Source organism: Trichomycterus rosablanca, chromosome 16 (assembly GCF_030014385.1).
Source record: "Trichomycterus rosablanca isolate fTriRos1 chromosome 16, fTriRos1.hap1, whole genome shotgun sequence".
Lineage (NCBI taxonomy): Eukaryota > Metazoa > Chordata > Actinopteri > Siluriformes > Trichomycteridae > Trichomycterus > Trichomycterus rosablanca.
The window spans coordinates 27,345,458-27,361,527 of record NC_086003.1 but is presented as its reverse complement, the minus strand read 5'-3'; the positions used below and the strand labels follow the sequence as shown (position 1 = coordinate 27,361,527).

The following is a 16,070-nucleotide window of genomic DNA, read 5'->3' as shown; positions in this document are numbered from 1 at the left end:
AATTTACAACAGTTAGATTCAAATATAGATTCCATGTTTCTTGTTATTGGCCACTGAGAATCGACTTCAAATCTATGGACTCAACTCCTGACAATAGAGTTTTTTATTTTACATTTGTATCAACCACTTTATCCTGGCCAGGTTCGCGGCGGGTCCGGTTGCACTGAGGAACAGTGCATTCTAACAGCGCTACCTGTGTGAATATATTAAGACAGTGCGCGACCCCTGCCGGCCAATCACAGCACAACATTTCCAACGATTTCTAAAGATTTATGGCAAACGGGGGGAAACAGCAGTAAACAGTATTATTTAAAACAGTGTAAGGGCTTTTAACACGAAACATTTAAAATACAACACATCATGACAAGGACAGAATCATGTCACATACTGTACAGTGCTAGCCTCTTCTACTTTCTGCTTAATTGAACATAAACATTAGAGGTCTGTTAACAAGCATGTATGAAGGTTTACAGCAACAAAGTGAAGCCAACCTTGTTAAAGGAGGATATTTGCAGGGTATTGTATGACAGGATTATTACATGAGGATTAATACACTGTGCATGGAGACAGATTAGCTATGAATTCAACCTGTACACGTATTAACTGTACTAAAACCGGTCTGAGTAATTAGGACTAAGTGTACAGAACGTGAACACAACACTGCTGTGGCTGCAGTGTAGTGTCCAGGCAGTGCGGGTCCCTTTCCATTGATGGGACGGGGCAACAACTTGTCCATACAAAGGCTAGGCTACAGTAAGTAGCTATAGCTCTATACAGTGCACCTGTATGGTAGCTGTATCTGAGAGGAGAAATAGTGAAGGACTACCTTGAGTGTATAACACTGTTACTAACTGTAATATGTAACTGTAATACACATTTGCATGTGCAGCTTATCAGACTGGGCGTGTTATGGGTGACTAATAGACTTGTGATTGTGCAATATGGTTTCTAAATGGTGTGCATTACATCAATGAAAATCACTTAACATTTGGACATGGAAAACCTTTAGATTTACATATATGTTGTGATGGCAAAATATGAAGTCAGCATTTGCACTTTAAGTAAAATTACCCCAAATTATTTAAAATGGACACGCTGTGTTGATTTGTTAGTTGTGGAGGGTTTTTTTGTTCTCATTTAAATTTTGTAACTGGGCAGATCGAGCAGGTTTGAGCCCCACACCTGCAAGAAATGAAAATGAACCCGAATTTCAGGATGCTTGACCAGGGTAGAATGATACTGTGAAAAATAAAAGGCGGTGGCCAAAATAAGAGAAATAACAACTGAAAGACACAAAAACATCTGCAGTGGATGAAACAGGGACAGAGCAAAAATAAAAACTGGTTGTCACAATATGGAAAGCTGCACAGAGAACCTGCGACAACCCAGATTAAAAAAAAAGAGAAAACCCAGATCAAGCCAGGGATAGCAATGCATGAGCGGCACCTTACTGCACCAACTGGCACACACTGCACCCAGCATGGGTCCAAACATAAGGCCTGCTCCAGAAAGAGCCATCACCCTGTCTCTGGGATAAATCTCCCTCACTCACTTTCTTAACCGCTTATCCAATTAGGGTCGCGGAGGGGTGCTGGAGCCTATCCCAGCTTTTCAATGGGTACAAGGCACACAGTAACACCCTGTTACTTATCGCAGGGCAGACACATACACACACACATTTACCTATAGGGCAATTCAGTGTCTCCAATTAACCTGACTGCATGTTTTTGGACTGTGTGAGGAAACCGGACCTCCCGGAGGAAACCCACACAGACACGGGGAGAACATGCAAACTCCACACAGAAAGGACCCGGACCGCCCCGCCTGGGGATCGAACCCAGGACCTTCTTGCTGTGAGGCGACAGTGCTACTCACTTAGCCACCGTGCCGCCCAGGATAAATCTGTATGGATGCTCCACCTGGAGCGAATTAGCGCTTAACATGGTGCAGGTGACTGTTAAAAGGAACTGACATATCAATAATCTGGGCTTCCATTCCTCCTCTGCTGGCCATATTTGGCAGGTCAGAAGGACATGATTCCATAACCAAGCCCCCTACTGATCTCCACAGCAGGTGGAGTTTTAGTTTAAATTTTTTGTTAAAATTTTTGCATTTTAACTATAATAATGAACTATGATAACCTTGCATCACACACATCGATACCACAGTAAGAAGCAACCATGCCAGAATAAAACAGACTCCATTAGTGGTTTTACCTTAACATAGAGCTCCTGATCTGTCGTCATCTTGTCTTCACCTTTAACATTAAACGTTATCCACAAAATCCAAAGTCTCAAATCACGGATCTGTAAAAATCTCTTCAAATTCTTCTTCCTCGTCTTGTCATGTTTAAAGTTGTGATAGAAAAAGGACTGCTAGTTTACTGCTAGCAAATGTTGTTACACCACACCATGTACGAGAACTTGAGGAAAAGCCTGCACATGCCTGAGTGGCGAGAAACGTAAAGACAAATGACATCAGACACAAAGCACTCCACTCCCAAACCACTCCTTCAGCAGGTATGGGGTGTTGAGCTGTTAACATTGAACTGTCCACCCTAACACAAACATGAAGGTGTTACACATGTGCTAATCATTAAAGTCGACTTGTCATTGGATGAAAGCTCACTGTCCACAATCCTGTGGTTAATCTCGACAGATTTTCACACCGATTCAGCACATAATCACACTCTGCTGCTGCCCCATGATGACTCTGTGCAGTACAGGGTGGATCAGGCTCAGAGCCACGGTACACATTTCACACCTACACCATTAACATCAGCAAACAAAAAGGTTGCTACAGAAAAAAGCATTACATCATGAACGTGACTCACTGGTGAAGAATATCGGGTGAAAATAAGCCACGTTTAGGTTTTCTCTTACCTTACTTTACTAATAAAATAGGGGAATGATTTCAGCATAAAGGTGAGCTCATTAAAATCCAGTCAATCAAGTCAGACAAGGTTGACAAATATAGTTACACAATCAGGCAGGAGTGTGATTCTGAGGGAATTAAGGTTTAATCCTGATCAAAATAACTTCACAACAGAACTTTTTATTTATTTATACAATTTAAAGGTATTTTAACTCTCTGTTTTAGTTCCTCTGTCAGTCACTGCTTAAGCTCATCGAAAAGAATCAATAAAAAAACACCAAACAATTCAGCCCCAGGTTTAAAAAATGTAATATGTTATCTGTGTGCTGTTTAGTGCTCTGGTGACACTGTGGTTTATATTATGCTAGCGCTCCACTGTTAAGATCCAGGTCGAATCTCAGCTGTGCTATCAGCTGGTTATCTACACAAGCTTGAGTAATTGGATGGATTGGCGCCTTGTCCAGTGTATTCCTGTCTTGCACCCATTCTTTCCCAGTGGAACCGGACCCACTACAACCTTGAACAGGACACAGGCCACAGATTTCTAATTTGGTCTTGTCCCAGGTGGAGTCGAGTGTCCCGTGTCTGCGTGGGTTTCCTCCGGGAACTCCATTAAAGAATTAAATTGATGAATCTGAGGGCAGTTGTAGCCTAGGGGTTAGGGTACTGGACTAGCAATCAAAAGGTTACTGGTTCAAGCCCCACCACTGCCAGGTTGTCCCTGTAGGGCCCTTGAGCAAGGCTCTTAACTCTCAAGTGCTTAGACAATATACAGTCACAGTACTGTAACATCCGCTAAATGCCAAAAATGTAAATGTAAATGAATCTTGTGTAATGAGTAACTACCTGTTCTGTCATGAATGTAACCAAAGTGTGTAAAACATGACGTTAAAATCCTAATAAATGAATTAAAATAAATGAATTTGGTCTTGTTACAGGCTGGTATTTCAAAACTAAGAATATAGGTTTAGAAATGTGCAGTTGGTAAAGCTGATGCCACACAGCAACACTGAGTCCTGGGTCCAATATCTGTCTCTGGTCACTGTCTGTATGAAGTTGCACATGTTCTCCCATTGCCTGTTCGTGTTTACATTTACATTTTCGGCATTTAGCGGATGCTTTTATCCAAAGCGACTTACAGTACAGTGACAGTATACAGTCTAGGCAATTGAGGGTTGAGGGCCTTGCTCAAAGGTCCAACAGTGGCAACCTGGCAGTGGTGGGGCTTGAACCAGCGACCTTTTGATTACTAGTCCAGTACATTAACCACTAGGCTACAACTGTGCCAAAATATGATCGTGTTCCTTTCACCTCCCAAAAACGTGCAGAAGCATCACTGCTCTAAACCGGCTGCTCCCTTGGTGTGACTGAGTGAGTAAGTGGGTGTGTAATTTTAATGGGATAGATCTGTGAGCTGTCTTGCCCAGTGCCCAGTGTTTCTGAGTAGTGCCAGATATACGCAACTTAGACCAGAATAAACTGTAAGCGTTATTAAATGAGTGAATTTTCTAATCTAACCTTTAAACCTTTTCACTTTGGGGACAGTGGTAGCCTAGTGGGTAGAGCTTTGGGCTATCAATCGGAGGACAGTTTTAAATCCAGCCTCTGATATGCAGCCACCATTGGGTCCTTAACCCAGTCTGCACCAGGGGTGCTGTACAATAGCTGACCCTGCGTTCTGACCCCAGCTTCCAAAGAAGCACATTTATATATGACAGACCAAAGGGCAAAAAGCTCAATGAGAACACTTTATTCATTTTACTTTTGAATGTAATGAGAGCGAATCACAGCTTTATGTTATTCGTTTATGCTTTTTGTTAAGCAACAGGCTAAACGTTTCAGCTGGAGGTTGGTCGACCTTTTCTCCTAAAGGGATGAACAGCAGTGGTGTTGGACGTCGGTCTGGACAGAATGTCCTGCACCTTCTGGTCGTACTTTTCCTGGTAGAGCAGACCTGTCTGGTACTCCCGCTCTTTCTCTGCTTGCTTAGCATCACGCAGCTGCTGCTGGGACAACATCTGGGCCAACAGTTCAGCCTGGTAATTCTGATTGGCCTCCCTGAGACTTGAGAATAAAGGAAAAGTAGAAATGACAAATTAGAAGTTACAAATTCATTCATTCATTTTCTTATCCGCTTATCCAATTAGGGTCGCGGTGGTCGGGGTTTGGTGCTGGAGCCTGTCCCAGCTTTTCAATGGGAGCAAGGCACACAGTAACACCCTGGATAGGATGCCAGTCCATCGCAGGGTAAAGTTACAAATTAAATATACAAAATATGTACCCTTAGGTGTTACAGGGTGGGTCGCCCCTTTGCTACTTAAGCATGAGGTGTAGCTCTGCACCTTTAAGAACACAAAAAAAACTAAAGTGCAGAAGCAAAATAGAGGAACACTGTGGCTAAAATCCACAAAGACAAGAGGGATAAGAGGTGGACAAAATAACAAAAACAAAGTAGCAAATGAAACATCCGCAGCCCACAACAGAGAAAGTGGACAGAACTGGGACAGCACAGAACTAAGAACTGGTTGTCAAAATATAACAGGTTGCTTCACACACCAAGCTACGTGTATTTACAAGTGGGTCCGCTCAGGACAAGGGCATGCCGGGTCATGCCCAGTAACATTGTTTCAGAGAAAAGGCAGGTTGTCTGACAAAAGAGCTGGCAAGTCTGTGAAGGAGAAACTGTGATATATATAAGAACCCCCTCCACCTGGTGTGAATTAACACTCACAAAACGCAGATTTTCACTTGAAAGAAACCTCTGTGCCCTCTGTGGGCCGTAACTGGCATGGAAGATGAAGCAAAATTTTGCACCTCGGTTATTCAAATCTGTGAAAAACTGGTTGTCGCAATATAACAGGCTGCTCCAGCCGTCTGTGACAACTCAGCGACACCACACCAAGCTACGTGTATTTACAGGTGGGTCCGCTCAGGAAAAAAGGGCATGCCGGGTCATGCCGTCTCTGGGGCAGCTCGCTCTCCCTGGGTGGTTCCATCATGAGGCATGAGAAACGCGATTAGGGAATTTGAGTTCCTAGAAAAAAAGAACCAGAGCCAGCCTGGTAATGTGATTTCAGAGAAAAGACAGGTTGCCAAGTCTGTGAAAAATACACCACTCCCATCTGAAGTCAATTAATGCTAACAAGACATGGATGAGTTGTCAGTTAAAAGAAACTGATGTGTCAATCATATGCGCCTCCGTGCCCCCTTTGCTGGCCATAATTGGCATGGAGGATGAAGAAAAATTCTGCAACTGATCCCAGCTGGAGACTTAAGGGTACCACAAAAAAAAAAGTATATTTTAGTACTTCAATTTCTAGCCGCTGCTGGGACGACATCTGCACCACCAGTTCAGCCTGGTATTTCTGATTGGCCTCCCTGAGACTTGAGAATAAAGGAAAAGTGGAGAACAATAAATGTATCTGATTGAGTGAAACTGATGTGTCAATCATCTGCACCTCCGTGCCCCCTTTGCCGGCCATAATTGGCATGGCAGATGAAGGAAGATTCTGCAACTGATCCCAGCTGGACACTTAAGGGTACCACAACAAAGAAGTATATTTTAGTACTTCACTTTCTAAGAATATTCATATAAGGCATTGCCACCGGTCAGCTGGGCGCCATCTAGCGTGTAGTCCATCTGTTTCTCTACATGCTTTATTAGCCCCCTTTCATGCTGTCCTTCAATGGTCAGGACCCCCACAGGTATTATTTGGGTGGTGGATCATTCTCAGCACTGCAGTGACACTGACATGGTGGTGGTGTGTTAGTGTGTGTTGTGCTGGTATGAGTGGATCAGACACAGCAGCGCTGCTGGAGTTTTTAAACACCTCACTGTCACTGCCGGACTGAGAATAGTCCACCAACCTAAAATATCCAGCCAACAGCTCCCCGTGGGTAGCGTCCTGTGACCACTGATGAAGGTCTAGAAGATGACCGACTCAAACAGCAGCAATAGATGAGCGATCGTCTCTGACTTTACATCTACAAGGTGGACCAACTAGGTAGGAGTGTCTAATAGAGTGGACAGTGAGTGGACACGGTGTTTAAAATCTCCAGCAGCGCTGCTGTGTCTGATCCACTCGTACCAGCACAACACACACTAACACACCACCACCATGTCAGTGTCACTGCAGTGCTGAGAAAGATCCACCACCCAAATAATACCTGGGAGGGTCCTGACCATTGAAGGACAGCATGAAAGGGGGCTAACAAAGTATGTAGAGAAACAGATGGACTACAGTCAGTAATTGTAGAACTACAAAGTGCTTCTATATGGTAAGTGGAGCTGATAAAATGGACAGTGAGTGTAGAAACAAGGAGGTGGTTTTAATGTTATGGCTGATCAGTGTATGTATAATAAGGTAAACAAAGACTGCAAATTCATTCACTTAAACAAGCAAAAGGGAGAAATGTTGGACCCCACACACGTCATGTTTTACAAAAGGTAATACTTAAGTGTACCGTGTTTTTTCCTGTTCATCCAGCAGCTTGTTTGCCTGGATGGTTCTATTCAGCTCGTCTCTCTCATTAGCCAGTTCATCCTGTTTCTGGGCATTCCTCTGCACTGCACACAGAAAACAAAAAAACAATGAAAATAATCACCATCATTATGTTTAAATCTTCCGAAGAACTACAGAGCACATGGGAGAATAAAACGCCCTACCTAAAAAAAGCTCTCATTTAACTTACAGCATTTAGCAGACGCTTTTATTCAAAGCAACTTCGAGCTGTGACTGAATACCGTGCAAGCAACAGTGACAGCTTGGCAGTAGTGGGGATTGAACTGGCAACCTTCTAATTACTACTCAAGTACCTTACACTGAGCCACAACTGCCCTCATATTAGGAGTTTATTTAAGTTTGTGATCAGAAGGTTGTCGATAAGCTGGAAGCCTACGCCAGCAGAAAACTGGACTGAATTAAGGCCAGTAACATTGGTGTACATGCTGTAGATCAGGGGTGCCCACACTTACACTTTTGTGGCTTGAGATCTACTATTTTAGCCGACAGGTCATCGTAATCTACTTTTAAAAAGGTTTGCCTTATCATTGTTCAAAAAAGCTTTGTAGTTTTTTTTAAAAATGCACATCAGTTCCTATATTGATGTTCAGCTTTACAGGACAAGCGAGTGAAAAATCACACTGACCTTATTCTGATGATTTACACAGTCAGGTTTATGTAGTCTGGACAGTAGCTGCTGATATCGATTCTCAAGCAGGTTTCCAAGTGTTCATCAGTAGGCGTGGACCGATATTTCGACTTCATTATTTTTATTTGGGAAAAGGCTGTTTTACACAAGTAGGTTGATCTAAAAATGCTGTCAAATATGTGGCACATTTTCTTATGTTCGGATATGTTTCCTCAGCCAGCAAGTTCCAGAATTGTCCAGCAGAGGCTCTTGACTTCAGTAGGGTTAAAATTTCTGTATGTAACATGAGATCTGAATATTCTCTGTCAGCTTCTTCCACGTATGATCGAAACAGTCGTCTCTGCAGTGTTCTTGCCCCAATTGAACTGTTTTTGTGCTTAGTTGTGCACTCATCTTCACAAACACTGCAGGTTATAAAAGGAAAAATGCAACTGGCTACTGATGAATGAAAACGTTCCATATTAGCAGTGCTTTAGGCGGGCTGAGGTGTAGCTATAGCTATAAACCGCAAATTAAAGAAACAGTGGCCACATTTCATGTCAATCACTTTGACCTGTTTGAATGAGGCGTGATCTACCAGCATGCACTGTGCGATCGACGTATTGGGAACCCCTGCTGTAGATGATGACTAGTCTCCCCAGACATAAAATGCTGATCCCCCAAAAATGATATTTATCACATTTTGCACTTAAATAAAATTAATTAAATTACACCAGCCCACTATCGCCGGGATCCAGGGTTTGAATCTCCAGCGGTGCTATCAGCAGGTCAGGTGTCTACATACAGAAATGATAGGTGCAATAGTTTGGCAGTCTGGCATCTGGGGTGTGTTGCTGGATTATGCCCAGTAATTCATGGGAAGCCTGACCCACCGTGACCCTGACCAGGATGAAGCAGTGATTTAAAATAATGAAGGAATGAATGAACATGTGACGTCTTGCTTACACTTTTCCTGGATCTGTGAGCGCCGAGTGTCCAGCACGTCTTTCATGAGTCGGTCTCTGGCGTCTTTCTCCAGGCGCTGTTGCTCTGCTCTGCGTTTCCATGTCTGCTGGAGCTCCGCCTCCATCAGCTGCTCCGTCTCCGTCTCCTGCCTCCTCTGATCCTCTAACTGCTCCTCCAGGTACTGCCGATAACGGTCCTGCTCCCCCCGCAGTTCCAGCTGTTTAACACAAACACTTCGTTTCTGTTCTGAAATGAGAACTTTTTCTGTTTCTATCTGAGCTGGATCTTCTGGCACCTGTTCCAGCTTTCACATATGTAGAGCAGTGATGATTGGACCACACTGAGATCCTTCTGCTGTGGATCTTCCCATCCAACTTCACAGGAATAATATTTAGCACAATTATAATCATGTCTTTATTCATTTATTTTGACACAATTAAATACCAGCCAGTGCAACTTTTACTCATCATGAAAGGCAAGTCTTGTTATACACTATATATCCAAAAGTATTTGGACACTTGACCATAAGCTTATTGGACATCTCATGTAAAAAACAAACGGCATTAAAATAAAGTGACCTCTGTGTAATCTTTTCATCCAACAACAGACTTCTCACAAGGCTTCTCACAAGACTTTGAAGTATGTCTGTGGGAATTTGTGCCCAATTAGTCAAAAGAGCATTTGTACAGCTGTGCACTGATGCTGGTCAAGTTCAGGTCAGAGCTGTTGAGTGGTGCTGAGGTCAGGGCTCTGTGTAGGTCTCTGGAGTTTCTTTAAACTAAGATTTTCTTCATGTCTTTGTAGAGTTTACTTTGTGCACAGGGGCACAGTCATGCTGGAACAGGACAGGGCCTTCCCTAAACTGTTAATGCATGTAATTTCCTTCATATAATTGATTTATTACACCTGTTAGCAACTGTTGTGGCTGAAACACGTCAATTTAATAATTAGAAGTGCTGTCCCAATACTTTTCTCCTTAGAGTGGCGCCTCGATTTAATGGACCTCCAGTTAACGTATTTCGGATTTAACAGACAAAATCTGGAAAACCGAACGTCCGGTCCGATTGTTTAAAATTCCCGCGAGAAGTGTACCAAGAGCAGCAGTTCAGTAATTGTCCACTAGCCGGCACACATATCTCTGTTTACATGAGCTCAGTGTGTTCCCGCCTTTTAATCGTAAGTTATTAATAAATCCTCACACTCCTTCATTAACTGTTTAAAGCTTATGAACATGTTATGAATGTCCTGTGTCAAACCCTACCTTTCTTAGAGCATCGTCCCTTCTCTCATCAGTCGTCTGTGCCAGTAGTCGCTCCAGGATGTTCATGTCGAGTGCCAGTTCTTCCTGCTGCTCCTGCGCCAGTCGTTTCATCTTCAGCCGCAGAGACAGATCCAGCTGTTTGCGTCTGTCCTCCTGGTTCTGCAGCTTCTGCAGGTGTTCTCGCTGTTCCTCCAGACGCATCATCTCTCTCTGATCTCGCTACAGAAGACACGATTATAACTACTAATTACTACTAACAATTAAAACTACTTATTTCAAAATGTGTTTTTAATAATGCCATTTAAGAATGTGTATTTATGGGCATGGATTTCTAGGTAGGGTTTGCAAAAATGCACCAAATAGATAAGTAGAATGCTCTATAGAATCAGAGCACTCTCTTTTCTATATTTTCTGTTTCTAAGCACCTTTCGCCAATATTCTCCTAATCATTTTGTATCCAGTTACCCAATTGCAATTCGCCTCTATCGACTTCCACTCGTGACTGAGAAGGGTCGCAACCGTCCAAGAGTATCAACCACATCTTTTTTTTTACCCAAATAAGGCAGGTTCATATGGGGATTCGTTTTGCGCACAGAAAGTCACGCACCGATCCCTATTATCCCCCGTCTCTGTGCAGGCGGCATCGATCAGCCAGTAGAGGTCATAATTACAGAAGTTACATGGAAACCCTGTTTAGCTGTTTTCCCACCCCTAACAGGCACACCACCAATCGTGTGTCTGTGTAGATGCCTGGCCGGCTGATACCAGAGCTGAGGTTCAAACTCTTAAACTTGAAGCTCACTGGTGGGTTAGGAGCGCCTCAGGAGATCACGTTCTTAAAGAAAGTTCTGAAATCAAGTTTTGTTTCCCCTCTTGGAGTTTGGGGTTGGCAGCTGAGACCCTGTGCCACACGTATGCTGTGCTTATTGTTAAACGATGCTTTTCAGTTCTGATGCAGTGAACTGCTTTAATGATTTAGTTATTATATGAATGATACTGCACCAGTAGCTGAGCTTCTTCTTCTTTGAGCTGCTTGGCTTGCAGCCTCTGTTTCTCTGCGGCCTCCGTCTGAGCCCGGAGGAATTCCAGCTGCTGATGGTTGTTCTCCTTCTGCCGCCGAGTCTCCAGATTATCGCGCTCAACTTTGGCCAGCCGGTCGCCCTCCCACAGCTGGGCGAACAGCATTTCTTCTTGTTCCTGTACCTGATGTTGTTGCCGTCTGGCCTGGATCTGGACGGCGCGGTCTGTGCAGACCTCGTCCTGTCTGCGGCGCGTCTGCACGGCTCGCAGCTCCACGCTCTGCTCTCTGAAATCAAAATTTATGTTAAAGACTCCAGGACACCAAACAACAATAGAAGTAATAACGTCCCAATTAAGGACAGGGCAGGGATTCTACCCGGGAGTGATATGCATACTAAAGATTTTTCATTGTTTTTTGTGACAACACATCTAACAAGTATATGCAGACATGTCTGGCGGTCAAGTACGAGTGGGATTTACACCAGTATTTGGTTGTGGTAGGGCTTGACCCAGCAATCATCTGATTATTACTGCTACCGGTACCATTTCTTTTCTAGCTTTTCTAAGTGGGAATTATGGAGCCCTTTAGGGGTCACTAACAAAAAAAAATATGTAAAGAGCAAAATCTGTAACCACGGTTTAGTAATCTGTACTGCCAGTTTATAAACTGTACCCATGGATTTGTAAATTTTACCCACAGATTTGTAACGTGTACCCCCGAATTTACAGACTGTACCCACAGATTTGTAATCTGTACCCACGGCTTTGTATCCTGTACTCACAGATTTGTAAACTGTACCCACGGATTTATAAATTGTACCCACGGATTTATAAACTGTACTCACGGATTTGTAAACTTGACCCACAGATTTGTAACGTGTACCCCCGAATTTACAAACTGTACTCACGGATCTGTAAACTGTACCCACAGATTTGTAAAATGTACCCACGAATTTATAAACTGTACCCACGAATTTATAAACTGTACCCACAGATTTGTAAAGTGTACCCTTAATTTAGCTAAACAGTGCTCATGGTTTTGTAAATCGTACCCCCTGATTTAAAACCTGTGACCTTCATAAACAGCTGGGTACAGTTTATAAATCTGTGGGTACAGTTTACAAATCCGTAGGTACAGTTTATAAATCTGTGGGTACGGATTTTGCTCATATTTTCTCATTAGTGACCCCTAAGGGTCTTCGTAGGGAATCGAGAAAGGAAAGCAAATAAAGAAATCAAGAAAGAAACATTAAAAAAAAGACGTGCTCCTCAGTACCAGGATTGAGAAACACTGCTATAGTGTTTAACATCACTGTTACTGATACTGGGATTATTTGTACCTGAAGAGCTGATCAAGTTTATCAGCAACGACCTTCTGTCTCTCGCTCTCTCTTTTCTCCTGTAGATATTTCGCTCTCTCACGCATCTTAGCTTGTCTTTCAAATACAGTCTCTTTCTTCATCTCCATTTCTCTCAGCAATTCTTTCTCTTCAGATTCTAGCATCTCACGCAGCCTGTAAACAGAGTCAGAGAAAGATGAACACAATCATAATAATACTGACCTACTGAACCATACTGAACTACAGCATGAATTTTAAATTCACTTCAATTAAAGGATGCAGAACACAGCGACCCCTATGTTCAAGATGGTTTAACAACAACAACTGCCAAATCAAGTTATGATTTAGTGCTGTCAGATCTGAGAACGTTTTGTTCATAATTTTTTAGCTCATTTACGTCACGTAAACTTATGAAAACTCTATCTGCAATTAAGCAAATTCATATTTATATATTTTTACTAGTCCTGATTTCACTCACTGTTTATTAAATCATCACTGGAGGCACCAGAAATTAATGAGCACAAGGCAGGAACACTGTCCATTACAGGGCAACACACTCATACACACAGTTAACTAATAGCCAAATGCACCTACTGTATAAGAAATGTGTTTAATATTATCCAAGATCAGTGTCACTAATGTAAAGCACATTAAAATACACAGTGATCACGCCCCCCCAGTGGAGAAAGTAAGTTATAAGCAGATCATCATGTGCGTCACATCTAAGAATTGGCATAAGATGGGCTGAACACCTGTCTCTTCGTTGATCAATGCTCATCTGATACTGCTCCATGGCCTCCTGGACTCGTCGCTCAATAGTGGCCGATACCATCTTCCTTTCAGTGTTCCTCTCCCAGTGGTTTCTCAGATCACAGTCATGCTGGTCCCTGGTCAAATCCAGAACTTTATTCCGAGCAGCTTCTTGTTTCCTCCTCTCCAGGATTAGATGATCTGAAGGTCTGGCTGATGGCTGTCTGGCTCTCTGAAATGTAATTAATGAATGAAAACCTTAAAATGAGAAACATGTACAGCAGTAACGCTACAGAAATCTTAAATGTCAAATGTCTTAAAAGAAAGTTATTTATTTATTAGGATTTTAATGTCATGTTTTACACTTTGGTTACATTCATGACAGGAACGGTAGTTACTGGTTACACAAGATTCATCAGTTCACAATTTTAATATCAAACACAGTCGTGGACGATTTTGTGTCTCCAATTCACCTCACTTGCACGTCTTTGTACTGTGGCAAGAAACCGGAGCTCCCGGAGGAAACCCATGCAGACACAGGGAGAACATGTAAACTCCACACAGAAAGGACTCATACTGCCCCACCTGGGGATTGAAACCAGGACGTTCTTGCTGTGAGGTGACAGTGCTACCCACCGAGCTAAAACACTTGGGGTGTTTTATTGTCAGTGGGGTATTAGTCTCTATTACAATAGCCCACCACCACTGAGATGAATAGCTGCCTTGTGCCCAGTGTTTCCTGGTGAAATAGCGACCCTGACCAGGATTTTAAATAAAAAATTTAGTTTTTATAAACACCAAATGAATAATCCATGCTGGTATAAAATGTATTACTTACATTGTTTTGCCATTTTCCACAAAACTCACAATAAATATAAGATTGTGAGTGAACTGTGCATTAAGTCATACATTCAGTCATAGAAAATAGAACGATTAAAAATGAGATAAAATATGAGATAATTTAAGATAGTTTAAAGCTGCAAAATGAAAAATAAAAAAATAAAAAATGATGTTTTATTAATTAGTAAAACAATCTCATATTAAAGAATATAAGAGATGAGTCAACATGTAGGATGCTTATTAATATTAATATAATTAATATAATTAATATATATTGTTGATTGATTTAAAAGATTTTTTTATTAACAATAAACTTTATTGACATGTTTATTTTCTATATTGATATATGGGCTTGATGTATGTATTTTATAAACACCAAATTCATAATCTATGCTGGTATTAAAATGTATTACTTCTATTGTTTTGACACATTTTCCAGAAAACCCACAATACAGTCACAGAAAAAAAAGAATAATTAAAAATATGAGATCATTTAAAGTTGCAAAATTAAATAAAAGGAACAAAAAAACCCCATTAAAATAATGTTTTATTCATTATTAAAATAATCTCATATTAAAGAATATTGGAGAGATGAGCCAAAGTGTAGGATGTTTATCGTATAATTAATATATATTAGATTTTTATTTTATTTTAGTTAAAATAAACTATATTGGTATTTTTATTTCTTACATTAATATATGTGCTTGATATATGTATCTTCTTCTTCTTCTTCTTTCGGCTTTTTCCCTTTTTTATGGGTCGCCACAGCGAGTCATCCTCATGATCGCTCATTGATTTGGCACAATTTTTACGCCGGATGCCCTTCCTGACACGACCCTCCCTAATTTATCCGGGCTTGGGACCGGCACTACAATGCACTAGTGCATCTAGCGGCTAGGTATCTATGGGACAATTCAGTGTTTCCAATTAACCTGCTGGCATGTTTTTGGACTGTGGGAGGAAACCGGAGTACCCGGAGGAAACCCACGCGGACACGGGGAGAACATGCAAACTCCGCACAGAAAGGACCTGGACCGCCCCACCTGGGGATTGAACCCAGGTGCTTGATATATGTATATTATAAACAAATCCATAATCTACGCTGGTATAAAAATTTATTACTTATATTGTTTTTGGCATATTTTGCAGAAAATCCACAATACAGACACAGAAAAAAAGAATAATTAGAAATGAGATAAAATATGAGATCGTTTAAAGTTGCAAAATTAAATAAAATGAACAAAAAAACTCTAAAATGATGTTTTATGTATTATTAAAATATTCTCCTATTAAAGAATAGAGGATAGATGTGCCCACGTGTAGGATGTTTATATATATATGTATATATATATATATATATATATATATATTAGTTTTTTTTTAAGTGAATTATTTCATTGTTATTGTATTTATAATAAACTATAGTGATATATATTTTGTAAGTAAATTATTTAATTGTTATTGTATTTATAATAAACTATAGTGATATTTTGTATGTGTATCTTACCAGAGCCACTGAGTGAGGTGTTGGACCAGTAAATTCTCTGTTTCTCCCACCAGACATCTTTAATCTAAAATACGATCTATTTATATATTTATATATTTATAACAGCTAATTATATTTAAGTGAATATAATTTAAAAATAATTAAATCAGCCACCGAATCAGAGAGGAGCAGGAAGTTCCTCTGTACTGTTTCTGTGTACGGAAGTGTTCTACTGTTGTCATGACAACAACTTGCGGTGACGTCACGCCGCGGCCTCCTGTTATAGTCTTTTTTTTAAAGTCTTTAAATAAATTTGATAAAATTTCTAAAATTTACAATGAATAATTATATGATAATAACACAGAAGTATCAGACTTAATAGACAATCATAAACTTGTCAGCT

General features: G+C 41.1%; 1 protein-coding gene across 1 annotated transcript; it reads right to left on the bottom strand.

Moving 5' to 3' along the window:
• Positions 1-4,609: 4,609 nt before the first annotated feature.
• On the bottom strand, positions 4,610-15,872 carry cfap53 (cilia and flagella associated protein 53). Its single transcript, XM_063011617.1, has 8 exons — positions 15,689-15,872; positions 13,344-13,573; positions 12,592-12,765; positions 11,234-11,537; positions 10,232-10,450; positions 8,971-9,187; positions 7,339-7,441; positions 4,610-4,938 (listed from the first exon to the last, which is right to left on the bottom strand). Exons 1-8 carry the CDS (start codon positions 15,743-15,745, stop codon positions 4,713-4,715), a joined length of 1,530 nt encoding a protein of 509 aa, XP_062867687.1. The 5' UTR covers positions 15,746-15,872; the 3' UTR covers positions 4,610-4,712.
• Positions 15,873-16,070: the final 198 nt, after the last annotated feature.

Excerpts from the sequence above, each read along its gene's own strand:
- cfap53 (XM_063011617.1), bottom strand. The coding sequence starts at position 15,745 with ATGTCTGGTGGGAGAAACAGAGAATTTACTGGTCCAACACCTCACTCA. Across the intron at positions 13,574-15,688 it reads CACCTCACTCAGTGGCTCTG|AGAGCCAGACAGCCATCAGC; the intron begins GTAAGATACACA and ends ATTACATTTCAG. Across the intron at positions 9,188-10,231 it reads GGGACGATGCTCTAAGAAAG|CTGGAACTGCGGGGGGAGCA; the intron begins GTAGGGTTTGAC and ends TGTGTTAAACAG.